Consider the following 15,938-nt stretch of genomic DNA (forward strand, 5'->3'; position numbering starts at 1 on the left):
CCCACCACCGCGACCCTCCCCTTCCTCACCCCCATCCCCCTTGTTCCCAGCCAACTACCTCTGTAACTCACGTGCCAACACACTCAGTTATACAAAAAAAGGAGAAAAAAACCCCCAGAATCTTAACGGCGCTAAAATCACTGCATGGAAAACCGTCTCTCTGCTGTTTCAAATAGAAAATTAGATACCGTGAAATGTTCCCACTTTTATCAAAAAGCCCCGTTTGCTGATATATAAACCCATTAGAGAGTAAAAATAAGGACAAAAAAGTTTTGTTCAATAACAAAATGTTTTATACAGACGCAAACTTTTAGATTACATGCAACAATAACAAAACACAGAAGTAATTATAGCCAATAAGAAATAAAACATTGTGTATATGACTCTGTTGATCTATGACTGAATAAAAGGTACAGCAAACATCAACAATGTTCAAACAATATGCTGAGTATAATTTCCATTGTTATACAAATTTGTATGCCTTATTTTCTAAATACCATTTTAAAATTGTTTAATGTCCTTAACTGTAACTGCTTGGAAAATAAATCTTTTAAATGAGTGACACTTCAGTGTTTAGTTTGATATATTTGCTAGAGCTGGAGGATTTTAAATTAGGTCTCTTGTTATTTTTCAATATAATTTAGTTGCTTATATTTTCTCTTCTTTTGGTTAGTAAGTTAATTTAAAAATCAAGTCAATAATTGCCAAAGTGGAAACAAGATTTAAGATAATCCATAAATTTAAGGATTTTGTGGCCTTCAACCTGCTGCAAAACACTTCCTGATATTTTCTGTTATTAAGGCAATGATTTAAATTTCAATTTAAAGTTGAAATATTGTTAACAGTCCACTTTATTGAAATTAGAATTAGAAGAAACTTAGAAAAAAATAATCAACTTTGGCTGATTTTTTTTTCTTTTTGAATTGCATTGCATCCTTTTAATTATGTAGTGGATTATTTTTCTACCCCTTGGCAGCATATTTAAAACTAAATATTAAGGCAAGTATGAAAGAAACAAAAAACAATTAATTCCTGACATCATTTGTGAAAGTTAGGTTGTTTCTCTGCATGGCTTTTACCCAGGAGCAGTGAAATAACTTGAAATGTATTTACCAGTGAATCAGTGTCTTATGGTGCTTTCCAGGTCTATTGCCTACAGTGAAACAACAATGCACTATTGATTCCTTCTTCCATAGTGCCTACTGTGTCCTTAGCATTGCCTTCTAATATTGCTTCTATTTCTCTCTGCAGTCATTCTCCTTCTCTGCAACCCACAGATAAAATCATAAATGGCTTAAATCAGAACCAGAGAAAAATACTGTACTCTAATTGCCATGCCCAATATATGCACAAGAATTTGTCTTTGTGGCGCTGGTGCAGAGACAAAATTGCAGCCAAGGCTTCATATTTTCCATCAGGAAGATTCAATCACACAAGCTGGTTATTTCTCCACAGCAAAAGTCAGTTGGTTAAACCTCATATTTTCTCAACAAAGCTCTAACCTATTATTTTTTTTTTAGCTAAACAGTTTTCCCTTATGAAAAACTAAAAGAAAGAAAATCCAGATGAATTAAAAAGTGTTCCATTAAATGCTACAGCCCCTCACAGAGTCCCCATTGATTTAAGAGCAGGGTCATAAATCTTGCACACAACGGGGCTGAGATCTCTGGCTCAAAAGAGCAAGAAAGAATAACAGTGTCCCGCTGCTGAGACACTATTCAATACTGTGCCTCAACCTGACAATCAATTAACGGAGGAGCTGAGAGTCATTAAATTGAGTATTATGAGCATTTATCACAACTTCTGATAAATTTAAACAGGATCAATGTTGACTAAATATTCTAAGTTAGAGCAACTAAGTGGTTAGACACTTAATACACGAGGAAGGGCAGATTCTGACAGCATGACACATTTAAAAGTATAGTATAAGTATAAGTGTATTAAGGTTTTATTTTAGCTGGGACTTTCACAACTTTACAACTGTACAGAATATCTAATAAATAACTGAATTTTTCAACAGAAAAGTGTAGCAGTCATTTGTCGGCCAGCTGAAAGGCAGTGCACAGCAACAGCTGGGGAAGTCCCAGGGATTATGTTCCTTACAGATGCAGACACTCTGGTCCTGGTGCGTCTCCTGATGCCTCGATATAAGGACTTTAAACCAAAAAAAACCTCAGTTTAAAAATGTTGATACCAGTAGCTAAACCAAGCCTGTATTGCGCCGTACAAAAGTACAACTTGATCTTGGTTCTGCTGTTGTAAAACTGTTTTTAAAGAGAGATTAATTACTGTTTTGTGCTGCATCCAAATTAAACATCTAATATATTCATGGCTTATTATTTTTAAGTAAATGCAAATGCAAATTTAATTAATTTCTGTAAATATGAAAATCACCAGTGCAACTATTGACACCCCTCATGATGTCCTCAAAGAATACAGCATTTTTCTTTTCTCTATTAAGTTGATCAGTACAATTAGAAACTTTTATGACTTGGCACACACCCCCACTCTTCAAGATGAGTCACAGTTATTTCATGAAATGTATAATAAATAATAAGAAATATCTATTTACCAAAAATTTCTCGGAGATAGTCTGAAACAACCTGTCACCAAGTTGGACGAGGAAGTAAACGTATCTTAGTACGCACAGACAGGTGCGTGGTAAAGGAGACTAAAAAATTCTTCAAAACTTATTGCCAGAGAAATGTAACAGAGTGGGATCTTGGGGTTCACCAAATCTCAGTAGCAATATATTTATTTTAAATCTCACATCTTTTTTAGGTCTGCCAAAAACAGCTAAGGCTGCTCTGAGTCATGAAGTTAAAATACAAATGAACAGCTTGTCCGTTGCATAAATTCTGAGTAATAAAATCTGTTTTTTGTTTTTTACATTAATTCAGCCACATTTTTTAACTGGTGATTGAATAATTCACATCTGAATGAATCAAGTTTCAAACTCCAAGCTTATATTAAAACGAGTAAAGATGCAATTTTCTCTTGATCGGTCAAGACAAATTAGACAAATTATTTTATTTATTTGAGGCATCAAAAGTAATAATGCCCACCATTCTTAGCTTTCAATTCAAGTTTTAGATAACTTGATTGCGTCTCTAAATGCATAATTTGTCCTTAAGTTTTAGGAAAAATATTGTATTCATTTGCATCATCAGAGCCCAGTTAATTAACACATATGCATAAATTACCAAAGAGGTACATAATTAAATGTATACAATGGTAATGAACAGAACAAAAACAGTTTGGTAATAATCCCTTTTCATTTTTAACCATTGGTAAAAAAAAATCCTTCTTGAATTAGATACAGTTGAACTGAAACCATTGTGTCACAAAGTCGCCTTTTCCTCTTTGCTTGCCTCCCAGCATGCAGAAACCCCAGCTGGGCACCAGTAACAAGGACCAAGGCCTCAGAGCTAACACACTCCGGTCAGGGAAAGCAAGGCCTGCTGGGTACTGAATAGAGGTGTTGGGATACTGGAAGGTGGCTGAGAGGTTGGGAGCTTTTGCTCAAATTGGCACCCCGTGTCACCTTGTCAACACCTCTCAGCCTTGTGAGTCACACACACACATTTTCCACCTGCACCTAGAGAGCTCGCCCACTCAGAGAACCCCTGTAGCTCCACCCATTCGTTAGATTATAACACTCCGCCGTAGCAGGAGTGACATCAATTCAGGGAGAGAAAAAACTCAAGAACATGGGGTGCTGAACAATAAAGTCTTTACATCTAGGTTGCATTTATATTTCCACCAGTAAAATTAAATTGGGTGATTCTGGAATGCTGTATTTGTTCAACAGCATTGCTGCAGACAATAATAATTTACAACACATCTCATATTACAAACTGTAGCCAATGATGATTAATAACGGGGTATATCAGTATTTTCTGCCATAAATGTGGGTACAATGTTTCCCACTAAAAACAAATCCTGAGGTTTAGCTTTGCTTTTATTGTAACACTACAGAATATTTGTCTAGAAGCATTACACTAATTAAACAAGCAGTTAGAATTTAACCAATGAAACGCTGAAGTCAAATCAGACCAAACTTCTATTGTTTCAATCAGATGGATTATGATTTTGAAGAAATGAATTAATAAATAAATATAAAATATTCATTCATTATTGTGGCATTTAGCAAACAGAAATTAGTTTCGTAGTTGTAACTAACCTAAAATAAGTTTTATCTGATTTAATGTCAGACAGTGAGAAAAAAAGAGATGCATGCGTCTTTATTTGGTGAATGTAAACTTTAAACTTCTGGTTTCAACTGTGCTTTCAAAAACCTTGAACAAATCCAAGGCTGATAAATTAAGTATATGGGCAAACATGTTCAGCTGATCGTTGTACACAGCCTAGTTTTATGAATGCAGAGGCTCATCGTTGTTAGAGCAGCAACAGAGTTAGCTAACCCTAACCCATCTACAGCTCAGGTGCCTGACAACCACGGCTAACACAAGGTGTTCATTGGCAACCACTGTCTAATGGTTAAGTTTGTTAGCAAGCTTGACTTTAGTATTAGTGTTTTAGCTTAGCAAACTTAATTTATTATAATCTTCAATTCTTACTTCAACACAAGACAGATTTTCACCCTCAAGTCTTACAACACTTTTTACTGGTCACTTAATTTGGTACCCTTACTAGTTCTGGTATGAACCCCCTTCTTACCTTTAGTATGCCCTTAATTATTTATGGCCTTATTCTGACAAAGTCTCAAAAACATTCATTCAAGATATTGACACTGCAACAGACTGGCGACCTGCTCAGGGTGACCCCACCTCTTGCCTGGAGATAGGCACCAGCACCCTTCCTGACCCCACTAAGGGACAAGGGTGTTAGAAAATGGATGGATGGATGGATGGATGGATGGATGGATGGATGGATGGATGGATGGATGGATGGATGATATTGACATGGCAGCACCAATTAGGACATCCATAACTTAGTCTTCACTGTCACTACATCCCAGAGATACTCCAGTGGATCCACATTTGGTAACCGTGGAAGCCATTTTAGTACCAAAAATGGCTTACACATTTTTGGTAGCTACTGAAATGTATTGACTACAATCATCTGTGAATAACTAAAATCTGTAAATGGGGTCTCAAAATGGGGATGATTAATAGTTCAATTATCCAATATACCTTCAGTCATTATGCACAGTGGAAACCATTTTAGCACCGTCACAGAAGCTAATATTCATGGTCTTTCTTATCTCTGAAACCAATCAGCAACATGAAAAAGAATGGTTTTGCTGGATTGGCTGCTTCACAAACACCACAAAGTATCATGTGAAGTTCCATTGCACCTAACTAATTCAGCTTTCCAAGGTGCATCTTCTTTAGAATATTTTAGATATGCTCGACAAAACATATCAGCAATTAAGCGGTGTTTCCACCAATAATTTGAAGTTGCGTTCCACAGAATAAGGTGCAAATAGATGGATTAAATTTGAATTGAACAGCAAATGCACTCTGTGAAAATAATTTTTACAAGACCCCTACTACTGCGGATTTACAAGAACACCAACTGTTGGCCAGTATGCTACCAGTACAAGAAGATGTCCACTGTGTTCCATTTGTTGTTTCTTGCTGTTATGATTTTCTGTTAATGGTGAAAGGGTTAAAATGCACCCATATGTGAAGTTTTTGTTTCTGTCTCAGATCATTACAGGATTCCCAGACTAACCAATTAAATTGATGCTAACTGTGCTATTAGAACTCATTGAAAATATTTAAGAAAAACAGAAATCTAACTCAACTTTTAATACACCACAATATTTTAAAAAAAAATATGCAAAGAATTAGACTTTTTGAAAGACGGACGTAGGAGCAGAAAGAGACAGATACAGGCAGAGAGAGAGAGAAGGAGGCAGAGGCAGAGCAAGAGCACGAGTTGGGAGCTGGGGATGATTTCTCCAGGGATGAAGGATGCGGGTGTGTGTGTCTGTGCGGTATGTGTGTGTGTGTCTGTGCGTCTCGAGGGAGCGGGGGTGGGGAGGGAGAGGGGAAGAGAGGGGGGATGAGAGAGAGAGCGTTGGAGTAGAGAGCGAGGGAAGAATGAGCGAGCCGGCAAGGCGGGGAGGGGGATGAGCAAAGCGGCGGTGGGGGTGATGTGCTGTGGTGGTGGTGTTTGAGGGAAAGCGAGGCGAGGCAGAGCTGATTGAGATTCGGGCCTCCAGAGCTGCAGGCTCGCTGCTGCCGCTGCTGCTGGGAGCTCAGACAGAACACGCTCAGTTATTGGAATTTTTTTTTCTAATGAATTAATTCTTCTCATCCAATTTAGGTGAAGATGAAAAGAGAGCAGGGCTGCAAGCATCAAATTTAGCTTTTTGTTGACCGGGCCTAGCCTGTTCTGCTCCCATTTTGTACGGTTAATATCTGACACTTGTAATATATTATAGCTTTTTTTGGTCCGCTGCTTTCGAGAAGCCTTGTTTACAAAAAGCAGAGAAAACTCAAACAGCAACAACATGAAAAGAAATTTCCTTTTTCTATTACTTGACACATTCCATTCTTATTTATTAACATGATAACAAAAGAGCTCCCCTGGTTCCACTTATACTAAAGTATAAACTTGTTTACACATAAGCCGACACTCCACCCTTGCCTACAAAAATTGCCCCTGTTTTTCTCCCCATGATTGAAGCATTAACATTTATTCATGTAAATATCTGCCACATTCAAAATAAAAGCATGATTGAATAAAAAATAATGCTCACTGCTACAGAGTTAAAATAAACTTTCTATTAAATTGAAGCCAGACATGGTGATGATTGAGCAGATGTTAGGAATGATAGCTGTAGGTTGCTGTAAGCCACGGTTAAAGCTCCACCTTGTTGCTGTAGTTATTGCGGTTAAAGTTCTTATAAAGTAACTTATAAAGTAATCTTCAAACAAAGAAGATAACCTAAAGTATTTATAAGTATCTGATTTATAAGAAAATATCAACATCTTGTAGGTTCTGCTCATCTCCTTCAGAATAACTAAACATGTTGTGACATTGTTTTTTATCTTGCCACAAACACAACATTATATAAAAATAATGAATAATAGTGATCAAAATTAATATTTTAATGATAATAAAGCAAAATAATGTTAAAATTCAATGGTTAATAATATTTACTTTAGTGAAAACAAATTCTACATAAATACTTCTAGGATTTTATTACTATGTAGTATGATATCAGAGGTCAGTAAAGTTGATGTAATTATGTGTTAAATAATAAAAATGTATAAACTCAGATATAGGCTAGAAACTGTCAGACTTGTAGTTGAGAATGTTTCTTTGAGCAAAATCTAGCTTTATCTAGCTTAGCAACAGTGAAAATGCTAATGCTATGCTTTTTGACGCAGTTATTGCCAATTTGGCTGTCATTACAAAACATTATTAGTTACCTTATTATGTTTTAACTCTTAATTACAGGTCAATTCTCATCATTTCTTTGTCAGATATAACAAATGAAATCAGAATTTTTTTTTCATTAATTAGAATTCAACTTAATTTAGCGGTGTAACTTTTACAGATTTGTTTTTATATAGATTATTTGTTTTTTATAAATCGCAATGCAGTATCATTTTAATACAAGAAAGGGCATAGGACTTGTCAAGCATTAACAATCAAATTAAGCTAATTTGAGATCAAAACTAACATCCACCATCCAGTGTTTTATTCCCAAAAAAGTTGTTTGTTAAAACTCAAGTTTTTTTAATTCACTTTATAGGCTTACAGCCTTTGAAAGGTCAACTAAAAAGTTAATTATCTGACTCACACACACAAACAGACACACACACACACCTGTGAGTGAGTGCATACTGTCAAGTCCTGAAAACAAGAGGGGTGTATAGCCGTTTAATGTCAGAACAATCTGGTCTGGCGCTTCAGCTCAGGATTCATGGTAGAGGGAACATGGAATCCCTTTAGCTCAGCTGCTTGGCGCTGACAAGGTATCTGGCCTCAGATTCATTTAGACAGTCAGCAGAAGAACACTAAGAGTCAGCGAGCCATCTGGATCAGACCGTGGAGGAGCAGATATTCACTCCACCTCACAGGGGAATTCTGTCCCCAAAGACAAAAGCCGATGAGCTCAGCATTATTGCTTTCAGAGGACCTTTGTGTCTGCTTTGGATCATTTTACCTGTGCAATTAGTGTTTCCTCTCCTTTTGCTTGCTTCCATCTGTGTGTCAGTTACAATACAATCTAAACCACACTCTGCAGGCATCTTACTCCTGTCCTGATAGCTTTGCCTTTGGAGAACCTGCAGGCCTGAGAATCAGTCTGTGTCTTTAGCACTGTAAATGCCAGATGACAGAATGGCAACATTTCTGATAGAAGACAGAAAAGTAAATATAAAGGATATTTCACTTAAAAATAACTACACTGCTTAGAACAAATATTTGGCTAAAAACAATGCTTTGCATGGTTAAAAATAGAAATATAAAAAACTATTTTCTATGATTGTTTTTTATATTTTTTACTCAATGGAACTATTACATTTGATATGTATAAAACAGTTTATTTCATAATAAAGAGATAGAATAATAATAAACTTCACTTATGGATAAGCTGACATAAAAAGCTCAGTTTGGCTCTGCTTTGGTCAAGAATAGGCATTTAAAAATACAGGAAACATTTTTTTAAAATTATTATTATTTGATAAAGACACAAACACCTTCCTGTGTTTGACAGTAAAACCATCAAATGCCACTTCAAACAGCAGAGACGGCATGAAAGAAAGAGGAAGAAACGGAATCAAAGAGTTTAAATGGGTTTGATCTTTAAGCACTTTAACACCTTGTCTGGCCATTATCATAGCACACAATCAATTATTTATGGAGAGAGAAGCTCAAGGGTCAGATGTTACCTTTGTAAACATTGGCTTCCCATGCTGGGTGACCATGGTGCACTGATCACAGTCCAGGGTGATGCAGGAGTTGTGGAAGGACTCCTTGGAGTGTTTCAGGATGTAATGGAGCTCGGTGACGCCGCCCTCAAACACTGTGCTGAAATAACGGGGTATCAACGTCCGGCCGATTGCTGCAGGGAAGAGAGAGGAGAGGAGAGGACAGACATGCTGAATACTGAAGGAGCCCAAACATGAAATGATGCGGGAAAGATAGGATCAGCTTATGGACAAACAAAAAACTGCTGTTGCACACCAGCAAAATCCTCCATTTGCATGTATATTTACTTCATTTTCACTCTAAACTTGCAGGTCTTTTTTTCTCAACTGACAGAAATATAAGGTTTATTAAATTAGCTTAATGTCTTGCTTAAGGACCCTTCTGCGTGTGCTGTGTTGTTCATTTAACCAGTTATATTCCAACAGGGAGATTTTGCCATGGGACCCTGGGAATTTATTATTTATTTATCTGCTAGTTAAAGGTTGCGACAGTCTTGGAAACATTAATAACCACTTCATCTTTTTTTTTTTTTTTAAATAGCATGTTACAGCCACTAACCAAAATGCATTTATTGTAATTTTACTTAAAGCAATATAAAGTAGTGCTTAGCTTTAAAATGAGAAAAACAATTATACATTGGTTAAAACTTTATGATAAAAGTTGTGGTGCATAAATGCATTGAACCCTTCCTGAGTCAAACCTTTGTAGAAGCTTCCATCACTGTAATTACAGCAGTATATCTTTTGGGGTATCCAATAACTTTGCACATCTGCACTCTGAAAGTTTTCTCCATTTTCTTTGTGAAATAGCTCAAGCTCAGTTAGCCTGAATGAAACCTTCTACTCTTTCTTCAAAGGCTGTCTATTGGATTTAAACCTGGACTTTGACTGGGCCATTCAAACATGACAATGTACTGATCTCAACCCATATCATTGTAGATTTAGATATATAGTTAGGTTTATGATATAGAGTGGTAAATAGGTGATTTAAAATGTATTTATTTAATTCATACCAAAATGATCTTTACTTGTAATTATCTTACAGGTACATCCTGAATGCACATGTGAGTAAACAGTATCAGGTTTGTATTCTGTTAAATGTATTTGTCAATAGAAAACCCTCTCTTTGTTACTTAAACTGCTTTGCTTTCTGAACCTTAAAGGAATCATTTGGGGCTGATGAAAATCCTTAAGCGCCTCTTCAGCTTGTTTTGAAGTTCTGAACCGAAGCAGAGAGACAATTAGTTTGACTGCATTAAAAACTGGAAACAGCAGGAGGTAGCTGGCCTGGATGCGTGCCAGGACTGGAGCTCAAAATCAACCTATTATTTTTGCACAACACCTGTGTGTTATCAGGTTAAACAAATGAGATAAAGGGAGATCATTACAAAACTTCAGAGAGACTGGTCTGAACTTTGGACAGAATCATGCTATTTCCTGCTTCTTGGAGATATTTTAGGCTAGACTAATTGCCTCCTGGCTCAGCACACAAACCGTAATAAGAGCGCTATCTGTCTGCCTTTTTTTTTTTACTTTCAGGAGGATTGTGAAATACTCTATTCACTAGCTAGTATATAAGAATTTGTGAATTTTGTTCAGATTCTATTCAAAAAACAAACAGAGCATGTACATTGTTGCAAAAAAATATTATTTTAAGTTACACATATATCACAAAATTAAGATTTAATGAATATGATGCATGAAAACATAAAACACATTCATAAATTTGAATGTGTGTTTTGATGCTAAGGGCAAAAAGCTAAAAGCTAACCAGTAGTTGTGGTTATCAAAGAAAATCACTTCATTCTGTTATGTTTCAGATTAAATTGTAAGTAGGAGGAATCCATAAAAAGCTTTAAGAAGACAAGAAGAGACCAGGTATTCCAATGACCTAAAGTGATATTTTGTGTTTACTGTATGACACCATCTACTGTATGTCACTGACAATCATAGGAGCAGCAGAGTTATTAGGTCTGCTACCTGGCTGCTTTTAAAAAAGGTGAGTTCTGATGAAACTTCACAATGATTGTAAATTTAAATATAAAATCATGAAAAAAATGACCTTCTAATTGAGGTCGGTTAAAAATATGAGCATTCAATTCAGCAGACACTATATGGATATTGTCAGTGTTATTGATATAAGCTTCAGCATTTCTGCCACTAAAATCGATACTGGCAGTAATAGTCCATCCAACTAGTCACAGATATTTGCATGCAAAGCAATAAATGCATTCCACTTAAAACGTTCCAGCAAACCAAAGTTAGCATCCAAGCATTCTTTTGTGATATTGATTTTTATAAATGTTTGCAAATTGATACATTGTTATAATTCAACCCACCTTGCCAAAAAGACAGAAAAGGCTTTGGATGTCTTATTTTCTCTCCAAATATAATAAATAAATCTTCCCATACATAAGTGAAAGTCCAAATAATTCACAACCCTTGATATTTAAAGATTTGTCCTTAAAAAAAACAGTAAACATTTCGGTATATCACTCTCCTAGAACAGGCTATCTGTGTAACATGTATAGTCCAGGTTTTACATAATCTTCAAGTGAGCAAGACCGCATTAAAGTATGCAAAAAAGATCCCCCCACCCCGAACAGACTTTTTAGAATAATAAGATTTCACGACTTAGTGTAGTGCTAAGCTGACTTATTGAGACAGACAGCTTCTGCAGTGCAAACTTTCTGCAGAAGCCTGAAGAGACAATGAGCAGGCTGCATGATGAAAACCAGAGGAGGAGTCAGAGAGAGAGAGAATGTCTTCAGTGGTTTATAGTCCTCAGGCTTTGTCTGGTTCTATCTTTCCTGAGCTAGCTATGGCTTCAAGGAGAAGCACAGATGATACAGTATTCACGCTGCACCACTCATGGATGTGTTGTAAAGTCCTGTCAGAAACCAACTCCTGAAAATGTGTATTCTACAAGTCTTTCAGATTTTACTTTTTAATAAAGGATATATTAGGATGGGTTTTTTTGCGAATAAGTTATTTTGTGAAGAGAATAATAAAAAAAAACCTTTTGAATAAGTAGCTTCAAGAGGGGTTTCAAAAGCTATGTCTCACCGTACCTCTACCTTGACAGCATAATCGAAAATTCCTCTATATCTCCTCACAAAAACCCTAAATAAGGTCACATGTTCTCCCTCTGCCAAAAATGAACAGAAAAGAGGTCCAGAAGCACAATAAGTTTAGGAAAAGTAAGGCATATGCATTTTTAAAAAGACAAAATCATACAAGATTTGACAAACAGCAAAACAGAAATTAAAAAGTAAAATCATCGTTTAAAACAGTGCTGTCAACATAAATTCACCTTCCCACTGTTTAAAAAAAACTTGCAAGAAAAGTAATCTTTTATAGCAACAGCATGAAGTCGCACTGAATTTTTTAAAGAAAAATTCAACATTTCACATTTATTTTTTCACATTTATACAGTTGCAGGAAAAAAAAATCATCATTACAAAATTAGCACTTTTTAAAAAAAAAATCAATTGTTGACATTCCTAACAATTAAATACATTAAATAATTAAGCATTTGGCCACATCTTCTAAGACTTTCTAATTAATAATGCATCACTTTCTTTTTCTCTGGGGTATAAATATGATGTCACACAGTGACACACCTCTTTCACCTACTGGTCACGAGGTGGAACAATGACACATTTTACCTTGACACCAGGCCCAGCAAGGAAGTTTCCAAAGTGTCTTGGGGTAAAGTGCTTATAACACATTTTAATTATGCAAGTGTTTGTTTTTCAGCAACAAACTCCTGAGGTGCGTTTGGCATGAAACAATGTGGAAGAGCGTTTCATGCCCACTGTTAAGTTTGGTGGTGGGTCTGTGATGCTGTACGCATGTAAAGGCACATTTACATTTACTCTTTAAAATACCAGGACATTTTGTATAAAAATCTGCTGGCTTCTAAAAATAAACAGTATGCAGGACAGCACAGGATACCAATACTTTTGCTCATTAACCTAATGCAACAAAATAAACATTTACTTTAAATCTTAGTTCTACATCCTCAGTTTAAAAAGCAAAAAGTTTTAATCTTAGAAGACAGTGACAAAGTATTACTCTGCCAAACTTGATCACTGCAACTGTAGAGATAAACTGAAGCTGATAGTGATTTAATGATCTCCAATTAACCAATTAGGACATTTAAAGAATTAAGGTATTTGTTAGTAAAGTCAGAAAACAGCTAAAACTGGAAGACAAGACAATTTACTCAGAATCTAAAACAAGATTGTTTTTGTTGCACAACTAAATATGTAGATTAGTCATCTGCACACCACCCACAGAGAGCATCTGCATCGAACAGCTTTCACTTGGAAGAAAACCTGCAGCCTCCACTTGTGACTGCAGACCTCAGTGTTGCAGTTTCAGTTACTTGTTGAGCAGATGTCCAGAACCAAGAATAACATCTTGGCAGCATATTCTTAAAGAGCCTACTTCTGTTGCTCTTATTTCGCTATAGCTATAAGCTACACACTGTGGTACACACACACGCCTGAGAGCAGCTCTGCAAACACCTGCTTCATCCAAACATCACCGGGCAGTTCCACTTGAGCAAATTGACTTGCTTAAGGGCAGCTACTTATCAAATGCACAGGGAATCGGAAGCGGTATCTGCTCCATCCTGAGCTGATACTTTTCTCTTCTGCCTGCAAACTATTATTGCCCCCACATATGCAAATCCCAGCAGACCTGTCTTAAATTTGATTTAAATTTCAAGTTGGATATAATATATTTGCGCACTAAAAGGGCAACAATGTTATGAAACCCAGGCTGTACACTGATGCTTAGATAAGAGGAATGATGAATCATATTCCATCCTAAATTGATTTCTACAAATCTATAAGCAGCAATAAAGAAAACCTTTTATACATAACAGATGTCTGAGGTTCCTGGTATAATTGCAATGCAAACATGAGAAATGCAACTTTCACATTATTTAGAATCAAATAGGATAAAACAAAATGCAATTAAACATTTTCAAACAAGAGTTCCCATCAGGGAACATCTGCAGTTAGAAACAGGAGCTAAAAGAGCGCCACCTATCATTCTTATTAAGGTAACGTCAGTTTAAAACTACAGTTCAAAGCTACAGAATGGCATATCTGCAGCAGCCGGCTGCAGGCTAGCTTTCTGAACCCATCTAATTAACCAGCTAATATTAGCTTCTTAAGCTTTTGTTGCACTAAAAGTAGCAGTGAGTGATAAAATTCTGCAGAATAAGCACATAGCACTACAGCTAGATTTAAAAAGTGTTTGCTCTATAGCTTTGAATGAGTCTACGTCTCAAAATCAAAATATTAAACAAATGCTGAAGATGTAATTATTATAAAATTATTCAATACTTTTAATTTGCTATAAGGGCTCAGAGGGGACAGGGCTTTCTCTGTCATAGGTCCTAAGTTATGGAATGACTTGCCTTTGCAGGTCAGAGAGGCCCCTTCACTGTCCACTTTTAAAGTTCGTCTTAAAACCCATTTATTTTACTTGGCTTTTAACTCCTGCGGGATCTAGTTTTAGAGTGTATGTTTTTGTTTTTAAACTGTAAGAGTTTTTTTTTTTTTTATTATGCTGTGTTTTAATGTACAGCACTTTGTATCAGCTGTGGTTGTTTTAAAGTGCTTTATAAATAAAGTTGGTATGGTATGGTATGGTATAATTATTTGTTTGTTTTTAGAAGACCTTAGATTATGTTGGATGTTTTTGGAGTAACTTACTTAAAATTGTGGTGTTATTACAGCTAATTAAACTGTTAGAATCTGATTGGTAGTATGACAGATAAAAAAAATAAAAAAATAAAAAAGATTAGGGGAAACATTTCTAATAATCTGATACACAAAATAATCAAAATCAATTCCATTAAGTTGAGGAAAGTTGAATTACACCAGATCAGTAAAACAAAAACAGTCAAAGTCCTGATTTTGGCTCTGTGAATGTGAACATTTTGGGATTTTCCTGCTCATCTAGTGGAACAGGTCTCTCTCTTCTTCTCCATTTTGCCGCGCTTCAAACCTTCATTATTGGAACATCGGTGCAAAACAAAAAAATTGGATGGCCACATTATCCAACAGCACATGGCCTCTGATTTCAAGCAGTAATAATCCATCTTAGAGTCAACACTCTGCTGCCTAGAATTATGCTCTCTCGCTTTCCCCCAGGGTGGAAGCTTGGTCAGGAGGCAGTGGAGGTTGGATGCTGGGGTGAGGGTGTTGGGAGGGTCCAGCCTGGGAATAAAACTTCATTTAGAAGTGAAATGTCCCCTAAGACACTGGCTCAAGAGGATTTTGTGGTCGGACCCGGATGGTAGGGTCTAAGACGGGGATGATGTGAGTGGCTGGGCGCGGAGGGGCAGCAGGGGGAAGAAACCCATGGGTGGACCCATGACTGGCATGTTTTTTAAATTCGATAAAGTCAGGCATGACTAAATAACACATAAAATGTTTGGCATCGTGAGCAGCAACTGTGAGGAGGAGGAGGGAAAGAAAGGGAAAGGGGGGAGTGTGCGCGGCGTAGATGACTGTGTAAATGATGCTCTTTCGCTCTCTCTGTATCTCGCAGCCTCCCTCACTTGGTCTCTACCACGGTTGAAAAACAAAGTACGCCAAGGAGTGGAGCTGACTGCTAATGCAGAGGAGCTCTGAGGAGACGAGGGGGGAGACGGGGAAGTGGGAGGAGGATGGAGGAAGGTGGGGGGTGAGGAGGGGTTGTAGAGATTGGGACTGAAAAAAAAATGAGCAAAGGATGAAAGAGAAACAGTAAGAGGAAACTAGGAGAAAAGCTAAAAAAAAAAGTAAGCGCTTGTCGATGAGGGAGAGAAGTCTGTCTGTGGGGTAGAAGGGAAAGAGATGTAGAGATAGGGAGAGGGACGCTCAGGTGATTCACAGATCTGCTCCCTGCTCCCATATCACCAAACCATGCAGGGGTTTTTGGTTGCGTCTCCTCAACCAAAACTGTTCCAATAAAAGTCAGTGTGCGTAACTCCGGGTGACACAGTGATAGATAAGCATG

At 36.7% G+C, this 15,938-nt stretch overlaps 1 protein-coding gene and 1 long non-coding RNA gene across 6 annotated transcripts in view; both read right to left on the reverse strand.

Annotated features, from left to right (window-relative positions):
* The window catches only part of ldb2a (LIM domain binding 2a), a 98,845-nt gene that overhangs the window by 26,782 nt on the left and 56,125 nt on the right, over positions 1-15,938 (reverse strand). For all 5 annotated transcript variants that reach the window (XM_008421093.2, XM_008421092.2, XM_008421090.2 and 2 more), the window contains exon 3: positions 8,877-9,049. In XM_008421093.2, the coding sequence (XP_008419315.1) occupies positions 8,877-9,049 (173 nt within the window). The remainder of the gene's footprint in view (positions 1-8,876; positions 9,050-15,938) is intronic.
* LOC103471854 (uncharacterized) lies at positions 7,850-8,308 on the reverse strand. Its single transcript, XR_534732.1, has 2 exons — positions 8,150-8,308; positions 7,850-8,070 (listed from the first exon to the last, which is right to left on the reverse strand). It is a non-coding gene; the product is annotated as an uncharacterized LOC103471854 (long non-coding RNA).

This window comes from Poecilia reticulata, linkage group LG10, assembly GCF_000633615.1.
Source record: "Poecilia reticulata strain Guanapo linkage group LG10, Guppy_female_1.0+MT, whole genome shotgun sequence".
Classification (NCBI taxonomy): domain Eukaryota; kingdom Metazoa; phylum Chordata; class Actinopteri; order Cyprinodontiformes; family Poeciliidae; genus Poecilia; species Poecilia reticulata.